The sequence below is a fragment of the Scophthalmus maximus genome, chromosome 2, assembly GCF_022379125.1.
Source record: "Scophthalmus maximus strain ysfricsl-2021 chromosome 2, ASM2237912v1, whole genome shotgun sequence".
Lineage (NCBI taxonomy): Eukaryota > Metazoa > Chordata > Actinopteri > Pleuronectiformes > Scophthalmidae > Scophthalmus > Scophthalmus maximus.
The window spans coordinates 2,589,516-2,617,089 of NC_061516.1; the positions used below are offsets into that span (position 1 = coordinate 2,589,516).

At 42.8% G+C, this 27,574-nt stretch overlaps 1 protein-coding gene across 7 annotated transcripts in view; it reads right to left on the reverse strand.

Annotated features, from left to right (window-relative positions):
- The window catches only part of sorcs2 (sortilin-related VPS10 domain containing receptor 2), a 299,088-nt gene that overhangs the window by 26,068 nt on the left and 245,446 nt on the right, over nt 1-27,574 (reverse strand). For all 7 annotated transcript variants that reach the window (XM_047330522.1, XM_047330520.1, XM_047330521.1 and 4 more), the window contains exons 8-13: nt 27,428-27,517; nt 11,462-11,641; nt 5,371-5,517; nt 2,818-2,920; nt 1,357-1,433; nt 826-917 (exon numbers count right to left, since the gene is read on the reverse strand). In XM_047330522.1, the coding sequence (XP_047186478.1) occupies nt 826-917; nt 1,357-1,433; nt 2,818-2,920; nt 5,371-5,517; nt 11,462-11,641; nt 27,428-27,517 (689 nt within the window). The remainder of the gene's footprint in view (nt 1-825; nt 918-1,356; nt 1,434-2,817; nt 2,921-5,370; nt 5,518-11,461; nt 11,642-27,427; nt 27,518-27,574) is intronic.

A 27,574-nucleotide genomic window follows, 5' to 3' on the forward strand; every position in this document is an offset into this window, starting at 1 on the left:
TAATGAGGTAATAACATTACAGTCATTTTGTGTAATGGAGTGGTAAAAAAAAAAAGAATCATGCTCATTTTCATGACTAAGAAGTCGTCTTTTCCTATAGAACACTTTTTTCGCAGCTCTCTGTGGCTCATTGGGAGATGATTTTTTTCATGCGGTGCTCCCGCAGCCTATGAGGGTTATTGATTTAGAGGAGTCACGGGGGAGGGAAAAATGTGAAGGACGACACTCCGCTGTCTTTCTCTGAGAGACGGATGAGGACCCGTCTAAAAGGTCATTTGATCTCGGTCCGCGATAAATGCTTTTTCTGACGACTCCCTTATCTATGCTTTCTCATTATTTCATCTGTATTTATTAAGGGTCGATGCGATAGCATCTGGCTGAGATTGAAATTTGTATGCATGAGCTGATGGAGAGCAAGGGGTGGGGGTGGCCTGATCGTAGATGTTTTCAAAGGGTACAGTGCTGGACTTGGGGGTAAAACTGATCTTTCCTGTATTGTGATCTTTTATAATTTTTGTGAGGACAAACCTTTAAGTATGATCTCTTGTTCTTATAGGTCTTGCTATTTTGCCAGTCACCTGTTCTGTATGAAATGTGCAATGCAAATAAAGATTTCCTGATTGACTGGCTGAGCCAGAGGCTACTAATGGATGATCCACTAGCACTTCTCAAGTCCGGAATAAACAATTGGATTAACCTGAAGAAATCCATCCCATCACAGATATGTGTGGCACTCAATGGTGTGTATGAAAAGTCAGTAAGATAATGATCGCACCCTGTTAAAAGAGATGTTATTCGTATGGTGACACGACAGTGATTACTTACTTGAGGATCTTGAGGGGAATAGAGGTGTCCTTGATGGCAACAATGACCCCACCGTGATCCAGGTACAGGATGTGATGCTCCTCCTCGAAAACCTTCAAAGAAGACATTAAATGGTTGGGGGTGAAGTGACTGGAAGTAAATGGTGAATGGACTGTATTTAAGTGTCTTGCCCACGGACACATCGGCATGCGGACTGTGGGGAAGCAGGGATTGAACTGACGACTTTCCAGTTAGTGGACGACCGTCTCTACCCCCTGAACCACAGCTGCCCCAAGTGAAGATGATGTTGCTAACACAATAATTTGTTTATGTCAGTCCAAATCATGTAAAGCTAAAAAAAAAAAAAAGAAGAACTTTGTGGTTCAGTCAGTAAAAGAAATTCCTGGATGGAAGTTAAATTTGATTTTCTATGCTCTCAGATCGAGCAGCGTCCATGAGAGTGTAGTGAAATATTCGGCGAGGAAAGGTGAAGAGGGACAGGAGTGTAGAGGGTAAAAGAAAGAAGAAGACGTGAGGGAAGACATAATGTACCTGTCTCCATGTCTTGCCGCAGTCTGAGGTGATGTACATCTCTTCCTTGTACTCGACTAACTTGGAGCCAAGGTTACCTGAAGGAAAGATGGAGAATTGAAAGTTTCTTCGGGCAGGGAGCCTCACATGAGGTATCAACACCAGACTGAGCGAGAGGCGAGAACAGATGTGAGGAAACTAGACAGTCAAACATCAAAAAAGAAGAAGAAGACCAAGCCAGAGAGGCAGAGGATTAAACCTAAGAACCTTTTTTTTACTGGTTTTACTTTGCTTTTTAACAATTGACCAGATGAAAAGAACAGGCCCAAAAGAAATGTTTCAATCAAAACGGAGTGAAAAAAGTCTGGTTCGCTGAGCATGATCAAAGGCTGCCAGGAAAGAAAAACATTGTAGATCTTTTCTGATTTGTAGCTGTTACAAACAAGGGGACCAATTACTTTACCTTGCTTAAACAAAATTATGAATTTTATAAAAAATACTTTATCAATTTAATATTTACTGACAATCTGACGAACTTGGTTAAGTACGAGGGATTTTCATATGCTCCTCACACAGCACTAGCACTAAGACTTTTTTCTTTCCCCAGCCCCCTTTTGCTTTTCTTATGTGAAACGTCCGGACACGAACAAAAACACTGAAGTATTCAATAAATAAAATTGCTGTTGGTTCAATGAACTCCTCTGTGTGCTTGAGTGCTCCGGCACAGAGCAATGGTTGTGTCAAAGCTCTTCCCGGAGTAAGTGGAGCGTTGTCTCGAGGGGGAGTGGCACTTTTTAGCTCAGCCCTGCGGACTGTTTGCACAGAATAGAGAGTTATAGCTCGGGCTGCAGACAAAAAAAAACACCAAACACCAACACAGACTGACACACAAAGACACATGGGCCGAGTGCTGTACGTGTAATACACAAACTAGACCACATGCGGTAGATACGACTTCGTTAGATTGGATTTGTACATAAAAAAATCATCTAGCATGCTTATTTAATTGGAAATTAGATTTCTCTTTAATTGCACCAATGTGGCAACACCTCGAGTTGGTAGAGATGTATTTATTTACATAAAGCCCCAGTGTGTCATTTTTGACATTTTTATGGCGGCATCTGGTGGTAAAGTAACAAACCGCAACCAACTGAGCAACAGACGGGGACACTTTACGGTGGCGCACCGCTGATTCCACTTCCGGTTTCCGGCAGCGCTGAAAATTCAAAGCGAATGCGACGTATTCTGGTCCGTTTTGTGCAACCTTATTCAAAACGACGTAACAAACATGGCAACTTACACTGAAGTCGGGTCCACCTCATGTAACTACATTCAACTCATTCAAAGTTGACAAAAATACATTGGTTCTTTGTTGCAGGTGATTATGAACATATAGTTATGGACAATATATTCAAAAACTTTGAATTAGTTCTTCTAAATATTACACACTGTAGCTTTGACAAAAATGCGGTGGAGACTCACCGGCACCCATGATGAGACCTGGAGCAGAGTCTTTGGTGTGGACCGTCCCAGACACATAGGGGTTGTCGGCCCAGCGCAGGTGCAGGTGGAGGTGACAGTCCGGCTGCAGAGCGGAGACACACAGATGTTATTTATCACGAGGGATAAAAGCATCATTCATCCGCAGCTTATATCCACATCCAGGACGTCCCAAGAGTGCGCAGCACAATGCAAGTGGGAAGCTTTGGCCTCTTCAGTGAAATGAAAGGTGACGTGAAGACGCACACTCTGCTCAGTCATGTTTGATGAGTCCTACCTACCACACAGAAACCTGATAATCCCACTGCAAATACAACTCAGTGTGGGGGGATTTCAGTCGTGTTGATCAAATTTAATGTCGTGAAAGAGATTTAATGGGAGCTAATTCATTTGAAATGAGAAAATCGGACATTAGATCCGCCAATGCAAACATTTGTCAGAAGCAGCGCTGCTCACACTGACAGATCGTGTGCTGTACTCTGTACTGTAGCAGGGTGTCCACTCATGCTGGTGACTAAAAAGAAAATGCCCTTTTGAAGTGCTTCTCTAAAACGTATAGTGGTTTGGAATATATTTGCACTCATGTGTGATTACTTATTACTTGTATTTTACCGTTTACAGATCAGTCTCATTACAACAGAGCTGCTGTAATTTACTTTTGATGCAAAGCTCTCCACCAGCTACAGTAAACAGTGGGAGGCTTTTATTGTGAAGCAGCTACAGAACAATGTATTTAGAGTCAGCAGTGCTTCACTAGAAGTGCAGCAAATCACTGTGAACTAGAATCTGCATTTCCTGAAGACGATGCGAGTGTTTGCTGAAACTGCTGCCTGATTTTCTGAAACATTGAGCAAATTATTCCAGAGTCTTATCATTGTACTTAACACATGTTTACATTACTGATGCAGGAGTGCAGCTCACATAAACCAAAACAGCCATAATAAGGGAAAACTAATGAATGGCAACAATGAAACACTGAAGCAACAATGTTTGACTTTGTGAAGAAATTCACCAACTGTCTGTCAAGTGTCAATACTGCAGCATTTAGAGGTTTTGAAAAAATGATAGGTAATGAATAAGTCTTAGGTTGAATTGATTTGACTTCACCCTCAAACTTTGTTAGCCACTCATCAAAAAAAAATAAAAAAAATAATCTAATGTGGACATTGTTCAGGGTCTTACAAATATGGATGTACCATGTTTTGCGAAGTGTGTTCGAAAGATGTAGGAGATGAAGTCAAAAATAGGTCTAGAAAATATTCATAAGTAGCAGAAATATGTTTATGACACCTAAGGGAAATAAAACCCTGCATGGCAAGAATGTGTATCGTACAATTGTACACTCTGTTACAAATTCAGAGCCTTTCAGTGAAGATAAATCAGATTGTCCTACCGTACGTCCTGATAATGCCCATCTACTCTCTGCAAGGTTTTATGATGTTACATAAATAATACTACAGTCTCTTGTGTTTGTTCACCACAACATATTTGAACCAGTTGAAGTAAACTAACATACAGCAACACGATTACATTTTGAAAGGTGACACTTCACTCTCAGTCCCTGTGTGTAACGTTTAAAAGTCAGCACATAAACATGTAATAAATTACTTATGACAAGTGTTTATTCATGTATTTGTCCACACCTATAACCTCCCCTGTAAACAATTATTAGAGGAGGCTGATGTTTAAACAGATAATGAATGACAATATGATTAAATGACAGTTATAATGACATCAATTATGAAAAGATATAAACAGTTACAAACTGATGATTAAATGCTAAACCGATTAAACTGAAGAGATTCCTGGTCCATTGTATTGTGGGGAAACCAATCATTTTATATCTTTAACCTTTTACCACAAATAGATTACACTTGTGCGCTGCTAAATGCTGAGCCTTTTCCAAAGTGACATTCGACCACAGTGAAAATGTCAGAGTTTCCTTGGAATACATGAAATATCTTCTTTAGTAGTGTACGTGAAGGACCGGGCGGACCCTGATATTCAAGGCTGCACCTGGGACACACAGTCCTGGTCGGTGTGAGGCATGCCCGCCGTGTGTCTTCCCTGTGCCCGGGACAAGATTTTTTCTTGATAGTGCCCTCATAGGTCAACGTCAGAGTGAACAAACGTGTGTGTGTGTGTGTGTGTGTGTGTCTGTCTCAGCAATGGCAAACACGTCTGGAGCGGATACTCCAATCTCTATGTCTCCTTTCAAATCTGTCGGTTGAGTGATGGTTCCAGGGAAGGAGCAGATTTGCCCCCCATCCTCCTCCTCTCTATATGGCTGTGGGGTGTGATGTATGGATATCAGAACGTGGGTAACTGCAGGTGAAAGTCAGACGAGCATCCCGTCCTGCCCTCTCTGGCTTTGTGTTTATGATTGATTGATTGTAGGTGTGAGATGGCAGCTGCCTCACAGTGTGCAGACACTGAGTTTGGACACATCAAGTAGAAATCATACAGTGAGGAGGTGACAGAGAAAGTGAAACATGTGCATTAGTTAGCAGTATTCTACAAATCAGCGGGACTTACTGCTTTGCAGCTAACCGGCTTGCCATTCATGTCAGTGGTGGGCGGGGCCAAGGGTTCCCAGTCTCGTCCTTTGTTATAGGTGATGAGAGTCGTCACTTTGCCATCGGTCTTCTGATTGGCCAGGAAGACACCTTTGATTCCACGTACCTGCGGGAAAAGGTAAAATTTACAGCATGAACACAACGCTATCTGAACAGCTGTGGCCAAGAGGTGCCGTTGTGGTCTTGTGGTGCATCAAAAAAGTAGTTTAACTGTGGCATAAGTGTAGAGGTGAAGTTACAAAGTCATCTAACCACAGAAAGGCGATGGACTCTGAATCTTTTCCTGTATCTGTGTTTGACGTGGGTTTGGCCCCCTGTTAACTTTGGCAGGTCCTGTGGCACTTCACTTACGACCGATTCTTTCTCCCCACAGCAACTGAAGTAAATAGTGGAGGCATTTTTTCACGAGCCACATTTTTTCTGAATGTCCTTTTTCTGAAAGTGGCAGTTTTCGGTAGGCCAAATTACTTTGTTCAAGAGAGAGACAGCTCTGTCTCAGCAACACATTCCCTCATGATCTGGCAACACAGTTGTTTCCTCTCTCTGTTGTTTCTGGTCTGGTTTGAGATTATTTTGCCAACCCAAATTAACAGAAATTTAATTGGATTTCTATATGAAACCCCCAAAGATAAACTCATATAAAACTTCTTTTGGTTGACAATACTACTATTGATATCATCATTATTGTTATCATTATTTTCCTATTTTTGCTGGAGAAAATTTTTTAAATGCTTTCTGCAGCGGGCTGTAATAAGGCTGTAATAACAGGCTGTAATAACAGGAACAACTGTCTTTTCTTTTGTGAACCACATTCACTTACGAGACAGACAAGTGTTTAACATTTCATACCATCGGTGCAGCTTGTTAGCATCCTCGACTAACCTGACTCAGAAATGCAAGATGCATAGACTCTAAAGGTTGCCAGCTTTAGCTTATTGCTAGTTTTACTGCTTATGTGTCAACTTTTGTTTTCCAGAGAACAATGTGGGATTTCTTGTTACACTTGAATCCAGTAACTGGGACCTGAAATAATATTTTCCTTTATACAAGCCTGAAAAACAAGTTGAGAAGAGAATATGATGAAGCTATTTCCTCGCAGACGTCTCAAAAAGAGTCTAAATATAAAACTGCTGCAACTGGACTGTAACTTCACCCCGAACTGAGGACTAGATTTAGAATATTAACCAGAACATAACAGAACGTGCCCTTTAACTGTCAGCAGTGGTTGAAACCTGATTACCCACGGCGCAATGCGTAACGGGGCAATGCGTTTACTTGGAGGCTGAAAGCAAACCACTGACACAGAAATCTGCAGGGCTGTAAAAGTTTAATACACTGAAATCAATACATACTGCATGGTTTTCTGCGGCTGTGAGGTTGCTAGCTACAGGCTCTGAAGCTGAAACTTTAAACAGAGACACGACGATGAAGACAGCTCAGACAGCCATTTAAACAGAGCCAGGCAGCTTGTCAGACACGTCTCCATCCTCAGACTCCCCAAGCTCCATTTGCTTTCCATTATGTAGCACTGATGTTTATAGAGTGAGGAAAAAAAGGTAATTGTTTAAATCAAAGTACATAAGCCTGCTTGTATTCTCTCTGGACTTTTGGCTTCCCTCCATTCTGTCTGCACTTCTTCATCTCCCTGCTTCTTGTTCAAGCACTTCATCTTCTCTCTTCAGTTTTTTGCCTCAAGCCTTTATCCATCCAGAGGCGTATATCGCTGCCGCAGCGCACCAGAGCGACACTCCATCAGTTTTTTTTCTGAATGAAATTCAGGGAATATTAATATTTTGGAGCGCTTGAAGATCCAATCAGTACTAATGTGTATGTGATGTAATAGAGCCAATAAAAACAAATGACAAAGTTGTCATATTGAGAGTTAAGGTATATTGCTTGATCAGCTCATGTTGATGCAAGAACGCATTCAACCTTAAAAGTTGCTGGTAGCTGCTGGCAGACTTTGGGCGACACAGCAAATATATATATATATTTACAACCAGTCATGTTCACTAGTAAAGATGAAAAGGCAGACTGGGCCAGCTGGCCAATCAGAGAAGACTGGGGTATATCCGGAGGCGGGGCTAAATGAAATCCAAGCGTTTCAGACAATGTGAACAGAGGAGCTGCGGGAATGGGTAGTATGAGAACACTGATGCCTTTTCTGAACATTAAAACATGTTAACCTTTTCAAGTGGTAACCAAAATTAAAAGTATGAACCTGAATATGAGCATTATATGTCACCTTTAAAACAAAATAACACTAATTAGTTCATTCACTTATGTTGCTTTATGTCACTAATTACAACCTACTTCATCGATGCTATGATTTGGCTGACTGCTGTTATATTCTCAACTATCCATACAGTCAGTCTAACATTTGATCCTCTGGTCAGCTTTGGTTGAATGGTTGACAAATGAATGTAAACCTGCCACAGTAGGAACAGTGGTTACATAACCTCCAAGTCTGCACTCAAATTGCACTATACGTCTGCATCCATCCCCTTTATGTTTTGTCCGTTTCTCTATCTCTTTCTGCAGCACGTGAGGAGAGTGTAGCCCTGACCGAGTGACGAGAGAGGAAATGAGTTCTGCAGTGAGGGCCTTTGTTGTATTGTCCACTGCCTGTTCCTTTCTCCTAGGCGTGCTATTTCCTTCTTCCTCATCCACTTGTTTCATGTCCTCCGTGACCATTTATCCACAGACCTTGCCACAAAACTGAATAGCTTGACTGCTAGAACACTGAGAGAAAGGAAAGGCAGGCACATCGGGTTCAAGTTCAGTCTCATCCACTACAACAAATCCTTGAACAGAGGTCTTCTTATAGCATTGCTTTCATGAAAAGAAGACGTTAATTGCTGAATGCATTCACTAAATATCCATTTAGGTGGAGGAATTTTCATGAAGTCTGCTCTTTGGCAGAACGTTTTGGCTAAACGTCTGCCCCATTAAGTGATTATCCAATTACCCAGAAGCCTAAATATCCCTGATGTAGGCGCTGCCATCTTGTGCTGGTGATGTCATTTCAAGAGAACACAAGAAATAAAATGTATTGAATGGATTAGACAGTGATACCTCTTTCACACCAAAATTATCTTTTTTTGACCCGCTTTTAATCGGCAATTGGCCACTTTCACACTGCGAGCAGACCAGGGTCTGATGATCGTGTAGTGACAGTTGGCGGCCATAGATGGCGGTAGAGAGCAGTGTGCACCATAAATAAAAAGAAAAGGTGTAGTAAACAACACAAAGCATGGTAGCCAGTGAGCCGGTGGTCAGCGCTACCTTATATCTTGTACTTGTCACTCTTTCAAAGTTTACAAACTCAGCGCAGTTTTACGAGCCGAGCCTGGCCCTTTAAGCAGGTGACCGTATGGGTTTTGAAGTGTGTGTATGAGAGAAGAAGAAGTTTGGCTCTGTGTTTGTGTACGTAGCTGCAGCCACAAGGAGAACGGGCTCCGCACATCATCCATGTTACCGACAGTTTGTGGCCATTGTGTTATGAGAGACCGCCTGATGAGGCCGTGTGTGTCCACCGAAGGGTTGAAATAAAGTGCCCCGTTCTAAACCTCATCGATGATCTGGATTGTGTTAGTTATTACTACCAACGATGCCAAAGCTAGGCTAAGCGAGCTAGCTACATGCGAGGTCTCTTTACTACAGCTGGTGAGGTAACAGCAGTTACCGACGGAGGAGTAGAGCCTTCGTTGCCTCCGTCATCGTGCAAATCACCCGGCTGTTACGTTCACATCAATGCCGATCGGAAGTGAAGCCAATTATTACCCGGGTCTATTGCAGAGTCATTTGATCCGGGGCTGAATGCCAATTGAAAGTTTTCACACTGCAGAAAACGGCTGGTTTAAACAGGTTTTTTGGCCAGTGTGAAAGAGGCTTAACGCTCTACTATAATGTAAACTACAAATGTCTGTGGTAACTAGCTTACCTACTTTACAGTGAAAACTTCAGCCGGTGCCACCTTTCGGCAAACAGAAAGTCTGGAAGCTAAGCAGTTATGTTATACTAATTATACATTTTTTGTCTGATGTTAATCTTTTTATTTTTATACTTAATGTTAAGACTAACTAGCATTACACTGCAGTACGAGAATGGTGTTTTACAACATTATGCTGATGGGACACATACTCTAAGATTCTCTAAGAGGGGTTTTATTCTAATGCGAGTTAGTTGGAAACATTAAAAAGTCAGTGTATTCCAAATGGAGCTAATATTCGCTTAAATAGTAACCTAGCTATGTAGATTGGTTTGCTGGTCAGCAAAATTGATGGGCGCTGCAAATAAATGAGAAGCCTGCTGTTGTCTACCTCTGTCTAACATCAAATGCTCACAATTTCAAAAATGTCTGAGCATTCTGAGCTGTTAATGTGCCACCATATGTTTTTGTGAACAGCTTTGTGTAATATGTAAGAGAGTAAACGTTCTCTATAATCACAAGGATACCTAAAGCTTGTTTTACAGTATGTGAGCATGGGTTTGAATCGGCTGGTAATATGAGTCTCTTTACAAACTCAGGCTGTGTAGAGTTTACTTCAAGCTGAGAATTTATGACACATGGATCTCTGCAAGTGTTTTCTTTTAACTCTGTTGAGTCTTGTGTATGAGTGAAAGTAAGAAGTATGAGGCCGACGGGAGGATTCATGTATGGTCTGGTTACAGTATAAGTGTCAATCCACACCACCACCATGAGCTGTGATTTCTCACAGAAACAATGAGAATCTGGATTGAATCTCATTGTGTTTGGGGACAAGATAAGGACTCAGAGGGGCCAGAGTCCACACTCCACTGCACTTACAAGAGGCGGTTTATGTTGTTTCGCATCTGATTAGGAAGGCTCTCAGATGCTTCCCTGTGGAGTTATTCCTGGCATACCCCACTGGGAACAGAGTAAGGGACCAACCCAGAAATCGATGGGAGGGGTTTACATATGCCATCTTGTCGTGGTTAGATTAGAAGAATAGAATAGAATAGAACTTTATTGTCAACCAGAGAGGAAAGATTGTCTTCAAAGGTAGGTAGGTCTCTGAATTGCCCAAATAGCCTAGACGATCTCACTAGGGAGAAGGACCAAAGAGATGCATGGATGAACTGATTTTCTGGTTCCAATTATAGATTCCACATCCGCTGCACGCTGAAGGAATTTTCTGAAAATGGTAGAATCTACTTATTTTTGTCATCTCTTAGTACAGGTCATTCTAAACCGCAGACGTCTGTAAAGCTGCTTTCAGACATGCACTGAAGTCCAGACGTTGTCCTGAACACCTCTGGATGGGTTGCATGTGAATGTCCAAGAGAACCCATGTAAGAATACAGCATGAGAATCTCCAGTGACTTCACAGCGAGCAAGTGGGTGTGTTAATAACTGTAAATAAAAAACACTGCTATCTGCAGCAGAGTTATACTTATATAAATACTAGTATATACGTATATACCTAGAATATACTTATACTAGGCTACTTTTCCATCTGAATATAAAACTAGGACTACGACCAGGACTATGTCCCCAGTTCTCCGAAAGGGCTGTCTGTGAGAACACAAATTTCCGCAGATGTTGCTCCGGACATTGCCCGGAGTTTCTCCCGCCAGCCTCCTAGTATAATCTCCGGAGAATGTGAACGGCAAACTCCGGCGAATGTTTAACTTTAACTGTAACTTTAAGAAAGACATAATTGAATCACACTGTTGCACTGGGTGACATGTTTCTTCATTGCCTTAACCCACACACGCACACACACACCCAATGGGATTATTTGTTAACTATAAGTAAATTAAAGGACGGTGCCAGCTTTATCCTTTAAGCATGATTAAATTGTTACATCTACTTATGAGAAAACATTCAGAGAAAACACTGTCTGGAGGTAAAGAGTCCCAGAGGAGAAAGAGCTTACTTTTGGACTCAGTTGTGTTCAGAGCCAACTAATTACATCCTGTAGGTTAGGATAGGATATGAATGTGATTTGAAAGTTCATTTACAATTCATGAATATCATTTTATTTGAAGTACTGTATGCAGCCAACACTTCCATTTCATCTCACCTCCAGGATGTCAATGAGGACGTTCTCCTCCGGCTGCTTGGTGCTGCGAACATTTTCCAGGACGATGGAGTAGTAGACACCCTGGGGGTCTGACTGGTACAGGTTATAGGTGTCTGACTGGTACCACTCCTGGAGGGCGAGGAAGACCTGGTTCTCGTCCGTACTCACTATCTGAACATCCTGGAGGCAGAGGTGGAAGTATGGAGGGAAGAGGGAGAAGAAGCGGGATGGCAGAAAGGAGGAGAAAGTCAGTATTTTCTGAATCATTGCTGTTGGGAATGAAGGAGAAAAAAACTTTCAATTATGATTAATCAAGAAAGCTGAAGAGACAGGCTCACAGATTTCAGGGAAATCATTAAGTAGAAAGAATATGAAGGGGAAAACAGATAAGGTGTTGAAACATAAAAGGAAAAAAATAATAAAAACAACAAGTAACGAAAGTGGCAAGAAGAAATAGAAAAAAGAGAAAAACTAATCAGGAGAGGAATAGATAAAGCAGTGAAAGCAGCAAAGTCTGATTCACAGAAAATTGACAAAGTTTGACAGCAACTCACTGCGAGCCAGAGAACATTATCCAATGAACAGCGAGCTACAGAGTCACAGAAAAGTAACTGGGGGAGATAGGCGAACACTTCCACCATTGGAAAAGTGTTTATTTGCAGCTTAGAAAACTTGTCATGTGTTCTTTTCACAGCTTGTGAGCCTGCTATGCAAATGGCTTCATCACTCATGAAAGACCGTAACGGCGGCACAGAGAGCGACTCAGCACTTCTGCTTTCAGTGATTACATTAACATAGCATTTCAAGATGAAGCCATCAGAGCACAGTGGAAGGTGCCCAAGAAGGTGTGTCTGTGATCATTGACACGCTGCCACCTTGCTTAGAAAAACCTCCCCCCAAAACACTAGAGCTCAATTACCCTCGGATTTATGACTGTGGTTCCGAGAAATAACGGCACTGAAATCCGTGCACTGAAAAAGAAAATACAGAAAGGATCTAAATTAATGAGATGCCGGTAAGCCTCAGTCGAAGAGTTCCCTGAACGGTTAAGTTGAAATGGTGCTTATAGACCACAAAGTGGTGAAATACAGCAGCAAAGAGTTTATAAGAGGCTGCAAGTGGCGACGGTGGTGGCCTCCTGAGATGACAGTTAAGAGGCGATTGGATCATTAATGGTAGATCCAGGGTTTATAATCATACATTGTTGATACACGATTAGCCTTGAATGAGGATTCAGGGTGAAGAAAAACAACTACAACTACAAAACACGTGTTTGCCTGTTCACGCCCAAGAACAGCCTACAGGTCTTGTGAGGATTCTTTCTGAATCCCTGCATCTCCCATTCCTTCTTTCCCCCCCTGATTATAAATCCCCTTTCCAATCACTTTGAAAGCATTACCCTCAGGCCCAGGCAGCAGCTTGGAGCTCGCAGGAGGAGCTGGCACCCAGAGGTGTGCAAACTTCAGCTCCAGCTGCCTTTTAACATTCAGAGTCAGCCCTCCACCCACAAGAGTGGCTAAAACATAATCCATGCTACAGTGTGTCTAAGTGAGGACATAAATACATCCCGACAGCACGTGTCCAACCCACACATTTTGTTACTTATATATGCTTATACATGCAGTTTTTAAAAAAATGTATCTTTGAATTTGGTCAGCTTTTCACGGGTCAGAAACCAGTGGTCAGAATTGAGTAATTAGCTGGACGACTTAGATGCAAATAAGTACTTTTGTGGCTTGGGGCAGAACCTTGAAGTTTCCTTGTCTCAAACAAACTTCTCATGGAGCAGGAGCGGTGTAAGATCATTGCTCTTTTTTAGTGTCTTACATATAAGAATGATACTAAAAAAGTGGAAACAAGTTGATTATGCAAAGACTTGTTGTCAGTGATCCAGCATTCTGACCAAAGATTCCGAGATATACTGCAGGTCTGTAACTTCCTGTGATCCCATGATGCTGCAGACCGTGGCTATGGCTTGCCAGTAGCAAGATGAATGTTTGGTGGAACCAACATTCATAGAGTTTCCCTCACCCTCATGAGGAATTATACAACATATAGTACCAGGCCATCACCCAAGCTGAACACAGGGCGACTGAAGCTGCAGAAGATTGCACCTGTGCATTGGAAATGGATTTGGAATTCATCATGACAAGTGGAATCAAATGGATAAACAAAGCGATATTGAGCACATAACATGTATTGGATGTTTACCTTTTTATTAATCTACATTTCCTATTAACAGTTGTTGCTTAATATTTGCTTCCAACAGACTATACATTCTGTTGGAAAACTTGTAACTGCAGGAAGGGACGATTTTGGAAGGAAGTTGTCTATATAAACAACATAAGTCTAGTCTGCATATGTCTTTACCTGTGAAGTGTTGACTCTTAAGCTCGCAGCTACTGCCCAAAATTTACAGATCAAAAGCAGCTGTCGAGCAACACGTTCTTCTACTTGGTTTGAAATATTTGACTCCAATACTGAACAGGATTAGGATGAACGGCAGCTGAAAGAAGCTTTTCAACGCAGTCAGCGAGCAGACATTCAAAAACGCACACTTAACTGGATTTGGTCGAAATGAAAAAAGATGGAGATGATTCAAAGAGTTGGGTTTTGTAAGCTGTGGCATGTAGAACAGTCGTAAATACAGCGGCGACAGCTTGTCAAACTGACGCTGTAAGGACACTTGAAAAGGCAGCACTGGAAAATACAGAAAAGTTCTAAAGAATGTAGAATTTTCTATTGAATTTTTCTTTTATCAAATTTTCAATCATTCACAGAGAAACTCTCTTTCATCATCACATGTAAAGGGTGTAAGTCAACAGAAGGAGTCTAGTCTTCTTTGTCTTGAACTGGATCCCAGTCGACATTAAACTGGTTCAACAAACAGGCACATGCTGTCTAAACTCATTCTGCCTGTATCCTCTGATCCATTCCAAGAGTCAGTGGCATTTGAGAAGGGCCTTTACATTTCACTGTAGCAAAGGGAGCTAAACATAGCATGATGAGGGCAGAGGGTTAGACAAATGGTCATGGGAAATATTAGCGACTGGCATGACAAGCTGTGGGTTTTGAAAATTTTGAAAAGCCACCTGCTTGGCTTAGAGGGCATTCTCCTTTACTCTCAGGCTTAAAACCCTGACTTGACATAGAAGGACGTCTCCACCAGCGTGCCCCTTATTGGTGCTGCATCACTGAGTGCCCTCTGAGAAATACACCTTCCATCCATCTCTGTCAAGTAAAGCACGGCCACAGTCGCCACCAGACACAAGGCCCACTGCTGAGAATGAAAAAAATCTGAGATCCTGGGGCCCCAGAAGCTGCAAGAAATAACAACCTGCACTCAGCGATTTCAGACTTCCCATCCCTTGACACGGACTCAGCATGGTGTTAATAACACTAGAAAGGTAAGGCCAGACTGAAATCATGAGATGAGGGCTAAAGCTGAATTTACACTCAGCTGGAAACTGTGGGTGCAGAGACACTCAATGCACATCCTTACAGACTTAATTGCCCTATGCAGGGCAAAAGCAAACCACAAGAATGAGCGACAAATAAGTGGTGTGATTAGTCAGCAGTAATGTAAACGACACATCATCTATCTTTGATGTCAATTATTGTGATTGTGATTTATTGTGTTATGAAGTGTTGTCATTTGTCTTGTTGTTACACATACTTTCAGTCAAACTACTCCTAAACTACAGTATGTGATTTCCCAAAACTCTGATGTCATAGAACATGCCCATCTATGTTCATAGTATAAACTGATTTCCTACAGCAATTACATTTACAACCTTAGACTGTATATAAAAATAGAATATGAAGCCAAAACGGAAGTGGAATGACCAGCAGAGGGCGACTCACTGGTTGCAAAAAGAAGTCAGTTTCTATAGTAGTCTATGAGAAAATTACTCTACTTCTTATTTGATTTACAACATCAGTTTACATTTTCTTGAAGAGTTTGTGGTCTAAATCTACAAGTTTCTTTCAATACTGCATAATGTTCATTTTCTAAATTGTCGTCTCAGTTAGAGTAAAAACGTAGCGTTGATACAGCATGATTGACAGCTGGTCCATCCAATTGGTGCATGTTTTCCACTGTAGGTGGGCACGCAGTGGACGAGCTCACAGTCAAACCCACCCTCAATTCTGTGACTGGTTGCAAAAAAACCAACATGGCGCTGGTCAAAAGGCAAAACTCAAGGCTTCAAAACGGCAGCTCACAAACCAACGGGTGACATCACAGTGGGTCGCCACTATTTTACACCTGGATTACTTTTTTTATCATCATGATGAGGACTGAATATGTTGTGACAAATCTATCTCATGAGGCAGGTGGCAAATATGATGGTGAATATATTTGAAAAGTATTCACTCACATATTCCATTGGTTCTCACACAATATCCACTCTTGTAAAACAACATCTTGTGACAACTAAAAGCATGATGAATGTTTCTATGGATGTTTTGGGCAAATCTGTCTTCTAAAAGCAGATGACAGGAAGTGTTTACTTTGTTACCATTTAACAGAAACCACAATCTTGTCTTTCTCTTATTTTTACCAAAGTCAGCATCAGAATCTGGCAACATGTAAAAAAAAACACCACAGTTCTCAACAAAACATGTTGTTCGACAAAAAATAACATTTAGTAATCATATTCTCAAGGAGAGAGGGGCTGATATGACAACTGTTTCTCAATTAATATGTAAGGTTATAAGGAATAATTCCTGCTGTTCATGTCCATTGTACATAGCATGATTTACCACAACATCATCCTTCAAGCGTTACCACCACTCAAAGAGTTACTTTAAGAAAATACAATGTGATAAATTAAGCTTGATATGCAGGAGTTGATACCTGGGATTTAAGGTTATTCATACGATCGTGTAGGTTATAATTTATGAGCAATACTGATAATCCCTGTCACCATGGGGAATGTCAGTGAGGGTGTGAAGGTTGGGGAGGATGACCATGTAGTATGTCTCACTCACCACAATCTTTCTCTAACCTTAACCAAGCAAGGAAACCAAGTAAGATATGCAGAGTAGCAGCTCAATATCAGTCCTGTGTAGGCAGATAATTTGGTCTATTAGCGAATGCAAAGAAAACATGAGGGTTCAATAAGAAGAATGAAGATTTATGCAAGGGAAATTGATTTCATGGAGCAGAGGATTGTGTCCTTTACTTCTTTACTTCTGTTATTTCCCAACTTTGTTGCGAGACTGTGAGCAGCTGATAACAGCACAGCTCATATTGAGAGGAATTCTGCGAGCACCAGGAAATAAAACGTCCCCCGACCACTGTAATCACATCTCCAGGCCCTCTCAGCATCATCATCCTACCATCACCGTGCAGCCATGGTCTTCCACGGGAACCCTTTGTTTTCACACCTTTTAACTTGATCCACACCAGTCTGATCACCAAGTTTCCTGATGTTCAAATGACTCATGGAAGATTTCAGAATATTCACACTGTTCCTGCAAGTAGTCCATCTTCTACTGCTTCGAGCTTTGGTCACCTCCACACCCTTTGATGCTGCAGCTACTGACAGGCCTTATCTGCTTGGACTGACTCGTCACAGCCCAGTAACGGATTAACAGCGGTGCCCATAATCGCAGGTTGTGACACCTTGTTCCGAAGACTTTAAGGGCTGAGACTCCAAGCTGTGTTCTTGCCTGTGGATACATAATGTTTCAAGCCGCGTGCTAAAACTGTCATACTCTCTTGACATAAGAAGGGGATTTAAGAAAGTCCCTTACTTAAGGCGTTTCTGATACTTCTGCTGGAAGCTGACTGACAGTGCAGTCATTCCAGGCTTGTTTTTAATAGATTAAACTCCACCATTATGCAAACTTGGCCCGGAATAGTTTGAGGAACGTCTTGCTCATTTAATTTATTTCAAGAAAATGGACAACATCTGATGCCAGATTTCCCCTGGCAGTCATCTGTCACATAATAGCCTCTCCAGTGCGCTCACCCTCTCTCAGCCACATTTCACATTTCCTTCCACACTCAACAGATCACATTAGTCATATTAAAATCCTCATCATGCCCCTTGGACATTATTCACACTGAATTTAGTCAAGAGGTCTTTGATGCAGTTGGCCCACACACTTTACCTTTCTGAAATACTTGGCTTTCTGGCTACATGCAGGTTTCTGAAGGGTATCATCTTAAAGATAAGCGTATGTGTGAATGTCCTTGACGAAAGTGTAATTTCTCACTGAAAATTCAGGTCAGGAGTTCAGGATCTCAAACTGATTTTGACTTTTTTTTCCCCAATGTTGTGAACAACTGCACAAAAAGATCTTTTGAATAGATTATTTTCGCGTGTGATTTCCCCCTTTCTGGTCTACATATCCCCACTTCTGCTGAATTTTTTTTATCCCCTGTCAAAGTGATCAAACATCAATCAAATGTTTAAACTAAGTAAAGCGCTGTAACGCCAACAGTCTATAGTGCCAAAGAATGAAAAAATACGAAACGGACCATCCCATCAGCGCTTGCAATAGATGACATTGCGGCTCATTTACCTAATGATCCTGGTTCCATTAGCCTTGATCAATGCACGGCATGCACAAGATTCTAGAATGCTACTGCAAACCACAGGTTTGACCTCGGGCACATTTTATCACTCGTTCACAGAGCACACACTTTTCATGTTATTTATTAACTCTTCTGAAGTGCAACACTGTGGGCAAACATATATTGTACTGTAGGCTAACTGAAGCCCTTTTCACAAAGAACAAACAACACACCAAACCAATAACAGCGGACTTCTGTCTCCAGTAGGAAATGTTATAGGTTAAAATCCGAATTCTTTTTTATTTATTTTTTTCAAATCTCTTTATTGAGTTTTCCAGGACAAGCACAATATACATTACAGCAGCACCCCATGGACTACGAGGTGGCAATACAAGAAATGTCCAGATAAGCAAGCAAACCATTACAAAACCTGTAACGTACTGGTTTAGACTCAAGCGCGAGACACACGTAGCTATGTTGGAAATCAGCTTTATTGTTCACAAACTGCCGGCGGGCCAGACAACGCCAATGGAACTGTCCTGGTGGATGACACCAACCAGGAAATCATCAGTACACAGGCAAGGCTCGGAGTCGGGGCAGAAGGCAGAGGTCTTTACCGGGATCGAGGCGAGACGGGAAAACCAGGGACAAAGGCAGGGTCGTAACCAGGGCTGAGACCGTCCGTGGATAATCGCTGGAAAGTCTGACATAGAGTACAGTACGGACCTGATTGGTGATGAGCTGCAGCTGCGAGGTGCTGAGGTGGGTGTAGCTGATTGCTCGTGCAGGACAGAGGGGAGGTGACGTGGGAATCTACTGGGCATGAAGGTGAGCTGACTGTGACAGAACCCCCCCCCCCTCAAGGGACGTCTCCTGACGTCCTCAAAAACAGAACCAAAGAAGGAAAAAAAAAAAAGGAAAACAGACAGATGGGTGGAAGGGGGAGGGTTGGAGGAGGTTTGGTGGAGGGATCCTTGGTCGTCCCTAGCCATCTCCTCTCCGTCTGAAGATGATTCTCCCTCGCCAGGAAGATCAAGGGGAGGAGCCGAGGACACCTTGTCCCTCTAATCACTCTGATCCCCTGAGGACCGAGATGGTTGCTGGGGATGCTGCTGGTGGAACTCCTGGATAAGCTGTGGGTCTAGGATGTGACCAGCAGGAACCCAGGGTCCGGACCGTACCCCTCCCAGTCAACCAGGTACTGAATTCTCCTCCCTCGCTTTCGGGACCTGATGAGGCGATGGACCAAATACGTGAGGCCTCCACCGATGAGTCGAGTTAGAGGAAGAAGAGGGGCAGGCGGGACCAGAGGACTTTCTTGTACCGGTTTGATTTTGGACAGGTGAAAGGTGGGGTGACATCGCATAGACTGAAGAAGCTGTAGTCTTACTGCTGCCGGGTTGATGATACTCTTTATGGGGAATGGACCGATGAACCGGGGTGCCAATTTCTGAGACTCCACTCGTAGGGGAAGATCCCTAGTGGACAACCACACTTTCTGTCCAACCTGGTAAGTGGGTGCCTGGGAGCGACAACGGTTAGCAGCCGCGGTGTAGCGTTCGGCGGAACGGAGGAGCGGCGTTCGTGCTGCCAGGTGCGGTGGCAGCGGCGGATGAACGTCTCTACGGACGGGCAGGAAACCTCCTTCTCTAGGGCTGGGAAGAGAAAAGGTTGGTAGCCGTATGCACACTGAAAAGGGGAAAGCCCCATGGTAGAGCTGGTTAGGGTGTTGTGCCCATACTCAACCCACGGTAGCAACTGGGACCAGGATGAGGGGTTTCTGGACGTCATGTACCGGAGAGCTGTCTCCATCTCCTGATTCTTCCTCTCCGTCTGGACGTTGGACTGAGGGTGGAACCCGGAGGAGAAGCTGACCGAGGCCCCCAGCTGCTCACAGAATTCCCTCCAAAACACTGATGTTAACTGGGGTCTCGGTCAGACACCACGTCGACCGGAAGACCATGGAGCCGGAAGACGTGGAGGATGATCAGCTGAGCAGTCTCTTTTGACCAAAGGAAGCATGACCAGGGGAACGAAATGAGCCATTTTGCTGAATCGGTCTACCATGGTGAGGATGGGGGTAGACCGGTGACGAAGTCCAGGTGTGGGACCAGGGATGATGTAGGACAGGCAGAGTTCGGAGGAGCCCCACTGGACCCTGATGAGAAGGTTTGTGTTGGTGGCATATTGGACAGGCATTAACAAACTCCTTGGTGTCCTCGACCATTTATCTAGAAGCGGTTTCCGTACTTTTAGAAAAACCTTCTCTTGATTGGCAAGCTTATATTGAAGGTCTTCCATGGGGATTACATTGCCCTGTTCTCTCAACCATTGGTGGAATGTGGGGATAGATTCAGATTTCCATTGTTGTAAAATGAGGCATTTCGCTAGCAATGTACAAAGTGAGATGGCCTGGACAATGTGGTTATCCAGTGTGGAAGTCACCGATAGGCCTAACAAGGCGAGAAAAGTATCTGGTCTAATAAGTTTGTCATAAGCCTTTGAGATGTAGTCAAATATTAGTGACCAGAAGGCGTGGAGCTTAGGGCAAAGCCACAGCTGGTGGAGTAGCATACCTGTGTCCTGTTTACCCTTATCGCACAGGGGGGAGACGTTATGGTATATAGTATGGAGTCTCGATTTTGTAAAGAGGACTCGTGCACAATCTTGAATTGTATCGTAAGTGAGTATAGAAACGAGATTGACCCCTTACTGTTAGCGTTGTGACAAATAAGTAGATAAGTGGAGTATAGTGTTTATAGGTTTGTTTTCGTAGGAGTTGAACTCTAACATAATTTCTTACTTGGAGGTATCAGAAAAAATGTGATGCTGGTAGGGAATGAGACTGTCACTGTTGGTGAAAAGATGCAAATTTCCCCCAATATATAGGTCACCAATTGTGACTATATTTTCATCTTTCCAGGCATAAAAAGTTTGATTATTTAAACCTGGAGAAAAGGCATGGTTTTTGACAATAGGACTATCTAGGTAGACCTTTGGCAACTAGAGAAATGTTTGGATTTACCTCCATATTCGAAGAGAGTTCAGAACAACAGGACTGGTTATGTTAGTCGGGATTTTAACTTTGTCGGGGTTATTCAAAAGTGCTAAGAGGGATGTGGTTCCACATGCTTCCCGTTCAATCTGGAGCCAAGAGGCTGTCATTGCTGTCATTGTCAAGTGGAGTCTAGTGATAGGCTTTGGCGCCAGAGGGAGAACACTCTCAAATTTGCAGTCCAGTAATAAAGGCGAAATTGAGGAAGACCCAAACCACCCTTAACATTATCCTTACATAAGTGGTTTTTCGATATTCTGGCCTCTTTATTGCTCCAGACAAATGATGAGACGATGGAGTCCAGTTTTTTGAAGTAATTTATAGGTATATAAACTGGTAGGCACTGAAAAATGTAGAGGAACCTGGTGAGCATCACCATTTTTGTCGCAGTAACGCGACCTATTAAAGAAATTGGTAAAGTATTCCAGAAGTCAATGTTATGATGCAACTGCTGAGTCTCAGTATCCCAGTTGGACTTTAACAGACTACCATATTTTTGGGTCGCAATGATACCTAGGCATTTAATTTGATCATCCACAATCTTAAAGGGCATTGTACGTAAGAACATAACATAACATAAACTGCCATTCTAAATGGTCAAATGCCTTCTCTGCGTCTTAGGCAATAACGATACAGTCTTCCTTGTGCTTGTTAAACATAATATTGAAGAGACGTCGTAAGTTTACGTAAATATGCCGACCAGGCACAGATCCTGATTGGTCCAGGTGTATTAGCTTGTGAATGTGATTGCACAGTCTGTTGGACATCACTTTACGAAACATTTTCGTTTCCATCTTGAGCAAGGATATAGGGCGATAGGAAGACATATTCAAAGGGTCTCTATCTTTTTTAAGTAATACAGCTATATTGGCCTGGTAAAGCGAGTTAGGCAGAATAGAGATTTCTTTGGAGTGTTTTAGCATCCGCAAGAGTAGGGGAGCAATACGAGGCAGATATGATTTATCAGATTCTATTTTAAACTTATCCGGGCCAGAAGCTTTGTTGTTCGGGAATTGCATAACAGCAGTCTTGATTTCATCTAGAGTAATCTCAGCATCTAGAGCCTGTACCACCTCCGCATCCAGTGTAGAGAGCAGTTTGTAAGGAACTCATGGATAGTTTCTTGGTTAGCGGCACACTTTGATTGATATAATTCTTGATAAAATTTAGCAAAACATTTATTAATCTCTTCAGGGGATGTAATTAATTTGCCAGTTTTATCTTTGATCCTGTGGATGGCCCGGGAGGCTTGTGCATGTCTAAGCTGTCTCGCAAGCAGACTGCGGCTTGTCGCCAAGCTCAAAATATTTTTGTTGCGCCTTGTTGAGCAAGGAACCGACACGTTTTGATAAAATGGTATTATACTCAAATTTCAGTTTGGTAATCCCCTCCAGAGCTGCATCAGAGGGGCTCATTTTGTATGCATTTTCGAGGTTAATTGAGTTTTGGTTAATTTCCTCAAGAAGGAAATTGTCTTTTTTCTTTTTATTAGCAACATATGATATCATATGGCCCCTAATACCTGCCTTCAATGCTTCCCACAGAACTGAATCGTTGACGTCGCCAGTATCGTTCTCGAAAATAAAGTGGGAGATGTGCTTGTCCAAATACATTCTGAATTCAGTATCCTTTAACAGCATTGCATCAAACTGCCATTGTCTTTTTTTAAGCGCCTGTTCACAAACTTTTAGCATCATGGAAAGTGGAGCATGGTCTGATATTACAATGGGGCGGTAGACTATTTTATCAGCGATTGATATCAATTTGGAATCTAGCAGGAAATAGTTTATACGAGAATATGCTTTGTGAACTGGAGAGAAAATTAATAATCCCTGTCAGTTGGATGTGCAAGCCTCCATATGTCCACTAGGTTTGAGCTCTCCATCAGTGTTTTCAGACGGATGCTTGAGTTTGATTGCAGGCATTTTTTCGGAAAGAGGGTCCAATATGCAGTTAAAGTCTCAACTGATTACTATATTGTCAGAAATATTTGGTATGTTGTTGAAGACTCTTTGAAAAAAGCTTGGGCTATCAAAATTTGGGACGTAAATATTAACAAGTGCAATTGGTACAGAGTTTAAAGAAACAGTTACCATAAGAAACCTTCCTTCAGAGGTCGGAAAATGTGGATGTGTGGATAAAAGGAATATTTTTCCTGAACAATATTGCTACTCCCCTTGCTTTGGCAATGAAATTAGCCTGACATATCTGATCTACCAAGTGGACCTTTAGTTTATCCCTAAATTTTGGTTTCACGTGTGTTTCTTGCAAGAACAGTATGTCCGCTGACAGGGACTTTAAGTGTGAAAAAACTTTGGATTATTTCATAATACTGCCCAAGCCACTCACATTCCAGCTCACCCTTTTATATCCCTCCCAATGTGGCTGACTAGCTAGGATCTTAAAGGGCATCACCAAACATGTTATGTAGAAAATAGATGTTGCCATGAAATCTTAAAAAGAAACAAAAAACAAAAAAAGAACACGAACCAACAACCTCACCATAGTTAGGTAACTACCCCAAATGTAGTACCTTAGTAGAATACCAGTTATAGGGTGACTGGTATACACTAAGAGCCTATCTCTAACCTAAAGTTAATCCGCATGACAGTATAACATTAGGTGGTAACACAGAAACCTTTCAGCTCCAGGAGTTATTGAATGAATATAGCAACATATGTGTGTTTTAACCTTCCTGGAGACTAATAGCTAATAGTATTTATAGCTTCCACCTTCACGACCTACGACTTCACAGTAACCTACTCGGACTTCACACTCGAGGAAACAAAGTGAATTATATCCGTCTCTCCGGAGAGAGCACCTGGACGCAGTCTATTACTGAGGCTCACCTAGGGAGGCAAGAAAAAGTTCGGCCTCCGCTGGGTCCGAGAAGGTACGGGACACACCGCCCACCGTCATCCTGAAGCGAGCCAGGTGGAGAAATCCGTAGCGGATTTTAGCTGCTTTGCATCTCTCACGGACCGAGTCAAACTGTTTACGTTGGCGCATAGTCTCTTGGGTCAGGTCCGGGAAGAAGGAAATCCTTTTGTTGTTAAAGTGAATAGGGTGGTTCTCACTGGCCAGCCGTAAGATGAGGTCTCGGGATTGTGGATAGTGCAGCCTGGCGATGAACGGTCTCGGGGGGGCACCGTTGGCGGGTTTGGCCGCAAGGGACCGGTGAGCAACTTTGAAGTTCGCCCCGAAGTGCTCCTTGCCCAGCACGGTCAGTATCAGCTCCACTATAAAGTCGGTAGGCTGACCTCCCTCGGCACCCTCGGAGATCCCGACGATTCGGATGTTCTGGCGTCTGGATCTAGATTCCAGGTCTTCCAGCTTTGTTTTTATATGCTTGTTGTCTGCCTGGAGGGAGCTGCATAACGACTCCAGTTCATCAATCCGGCTATCGTGGACGTTGACACTGGTGTCTGGAGGCGTGTTCTGGTTTCCGTGACATCGGATTGCAGTTTTTGGATTTGGGTTGACAGATTAGCAAATCTATCGTCGAGATTTATATTCAAATTAGTGATTGCGCGAAGCAGATCCGACGGCGAGGGTTCGTCAGGCGTAGCCAGTGCTGCAGTGTCCATCTCTGCTTCGGCAGGGGTAATGTTGGCCTCGTGGGTTTTAGCTAGCTTTAGCTCACCAGTCTTTTCTTCATTTGAGTTTGATGTTGGTCCTTTCAGCAAAGTTTTCTCCACCCTCTTGCCTGCAAGTTTCGGAGGCATGTTGACAAAAAGGAGGCTGGAAAGTGAGGAAAAGCTGTGGTTTAGGTCTATAGTTGTGGAGCTATCTCATAGTGCGTTTACTCCATTGCGTGTCCAGCCACTCCCCTCTGCAATAGACACTTCTATTTAGTGTATCAGCTCCACCTCCAACACGAGAATGAGGAAACCTATGTATCAGCCTAAATATGGCTTACACTTAGAGCGCAAGTATTTTTTGTCTTGGTTTCCTGTTATATATTTCCGAGGAAATGTGAAAAAGGTCGAAAGTGGATTCCCAGGATTTTTTTCTTTTTTACATCATGTCACAGGTGTGTGTTGCCCTTTAGAGGTATAGTACATGAACAGACTGATGCTGAGTTGATGAAGGTTAAGATTAAGTTAGGATTTGAACTTCCTTGCAATATCCCTGTGACACTGGTATTCCCACTCTTTCTTTCAAGTACCACTACTGCAGTGTCCTTGAGCAAGGCAACCACTGAAGCTGTCTGCACTCTGTGGTTGTATAATCTCAGTCAGTTAAACAAAGTGTTCAACACAGGAAGGTGATCACAACCACGGCGACAGACAGCAAGGGAGAGGATGGAAACAGAGCGAAAAGGAGCAATTATTACCTGTGATTTCACAGCCCAGTAAACTGTATGCATGTGTTCGTGCATGCACGCGTGTGTGGTTAATCCATAACTCGGGTCAGGTCTCACAGGACAGAGCAAAACTGCTTTCTCTGATGGCCTCTGCATTTTTCATCCTCTAGCCTTTCAATTATTCAAAGTGGAAAAACATGGAAACACTCCCACTCTTATCCTCTCTCTCTCACACACACACACACACACACACACACACACTTTCTCCTCTCCTCCCTTCCGTCTCTCACCCCACCTCCCCCGACCCCCTCTGTGTCGCCTCACTTAAAAGCTTCACAACATGTGACCTATCTGCTCACCCAAGTAAGAGGACACATGTAGAGGGAGGGAGAGACAAGAAGGAGGGATCAACTGGGGCATACTTTAACTAAAACACACACACACACACACACTCAAACCAACTAATCCATTGCCTTACTGCCACACCTAATCAATTGGTCCCTATTTTGTTTACTTGTTGAAGCAGCGCAACTGTGTGTATGCCTGTGTTCGTGTGTGTGTGTGTGTGTGTGTAATTCAATCCCTTTCACCTTCCTCAACGATCACTGACTATTGTAGCTGAGTTCGTCAAGCAATTGAGGCACATAATCTCTCTAAGTGGTGGGCTGAAGTCAAACAAGAGTAATTCTATACACTTCCTAGTGTGTGTGGATGTGTGTGTGTGTGTGTGTGTGTGTGTGTGTGTTGGTGTAAAACACACTCCACACAGCCATCTCTGACAGAGTGTCAATGCCAGTGATTGTCTTAAACGCCTTCTTTTCTTAGTCGAAAGTTGAAAAATACATGAGGTATCTCCTCGGGCTCGGCATTCAATCAGCACAATTCAATAGCACTCAGGCTGGTGCCGCGCTGAAGCTGCCCCACGTGTCGCCAGCGCTGACAGCAACGGTTCCTGTCCTGTCCCGTATTGAACTGCAGCTCATTTATCACCTTAGCCTACGTCAGTGACACAGGATGCGACTGGATCGATGCCAAGTGGTGAATATTTAATATTTAATGACACCAATGAAGAGGTGGAACTAAAGTGGTAATAGGGCTGCGGAGTTGTGTGTTTGAATGTGAGTGAGGTAAAAGCCAGAGGTATGTAAATTATAAAGCTGATGGTCTGAATCCTCACACTGGACAGGAAAGTCTCGGCTTTGGCTGTGATGGATGTCTACAGCGCTGAAAAAAAAAAGTCTAAGTTCTGTAAGGCTAATTGTTTCGAGTTTACTTTGCCTTCTGATCTGTGATGGAAATGGGCTTTTTCAAGGCATGTCATTCTAGACATTAAGTGCCAGGTTCACGTTTCAGCTGCCTTGTGCGTACTCACACGCTCAAACGTATTGTCAAAGCATTGTGCATAGTTGTAATAGTTACTCCTTTCAATGCTGGGAGTAGGGCCCGTATAGTTGTAAAGAATGAAGAGTTCCGCTGACGCTAGTTGGAGTTAGAAAAATAGAGCCTGTATCTTCCAACTTCAGTGTCATTTCAGAACAAAATCTCTTCTTTGTGCTCCTGTCACTTATGACAGGCCCAGCCCAGGCCCAGCAAAACAGACACTGTGCACAGTAGCACAGACAGACGGACTCCACAGAACTGCAGGAGGAACACTTACAGTGTCTACTGTGGTTATTGTTAATATAGACTAATAATATAATATAATATAAACCCATCTTTTAATTACACTGATCTTACGTCCTTGTTTGCGTGTAATTGCAGGTATGTTATTTCATGTCAGAAGGCATACAGATACTTTAAAAAGTGTTGAGAAGACACATTTACTGTACACGTGTTCAGTGTTTGAGGATTGTACTGTACAGTAGATTGTACTGTTGTCAAAGCCGCTAAAACGTAATTTAGTAGAACACGGAGCACTAAAACTCTGCTCTGAAAGGCTCATTAATTAACTTTCTTTTTCACGATCAATCTCAATCAAAAACATGACATCTGATTTACCGGCGGCAACCTTGGTGTTTATCTTAAGCTTCCCGCTTCGTTTAGGAAGCAAAAAACAGTCTGCAGTATGTTGTGTTTTACCTTCGGCAAGGCGTACTTGGGAAACCTCATCTGGACAAACTCGTTGCGCCGGTGGGACACATAGTGCTTGGTACGATTCCCTGTGGTGACCTGGGGAATGGACAGGAAAAATGAAATGAGCGGCACATTCTCAACAGGACATGATCA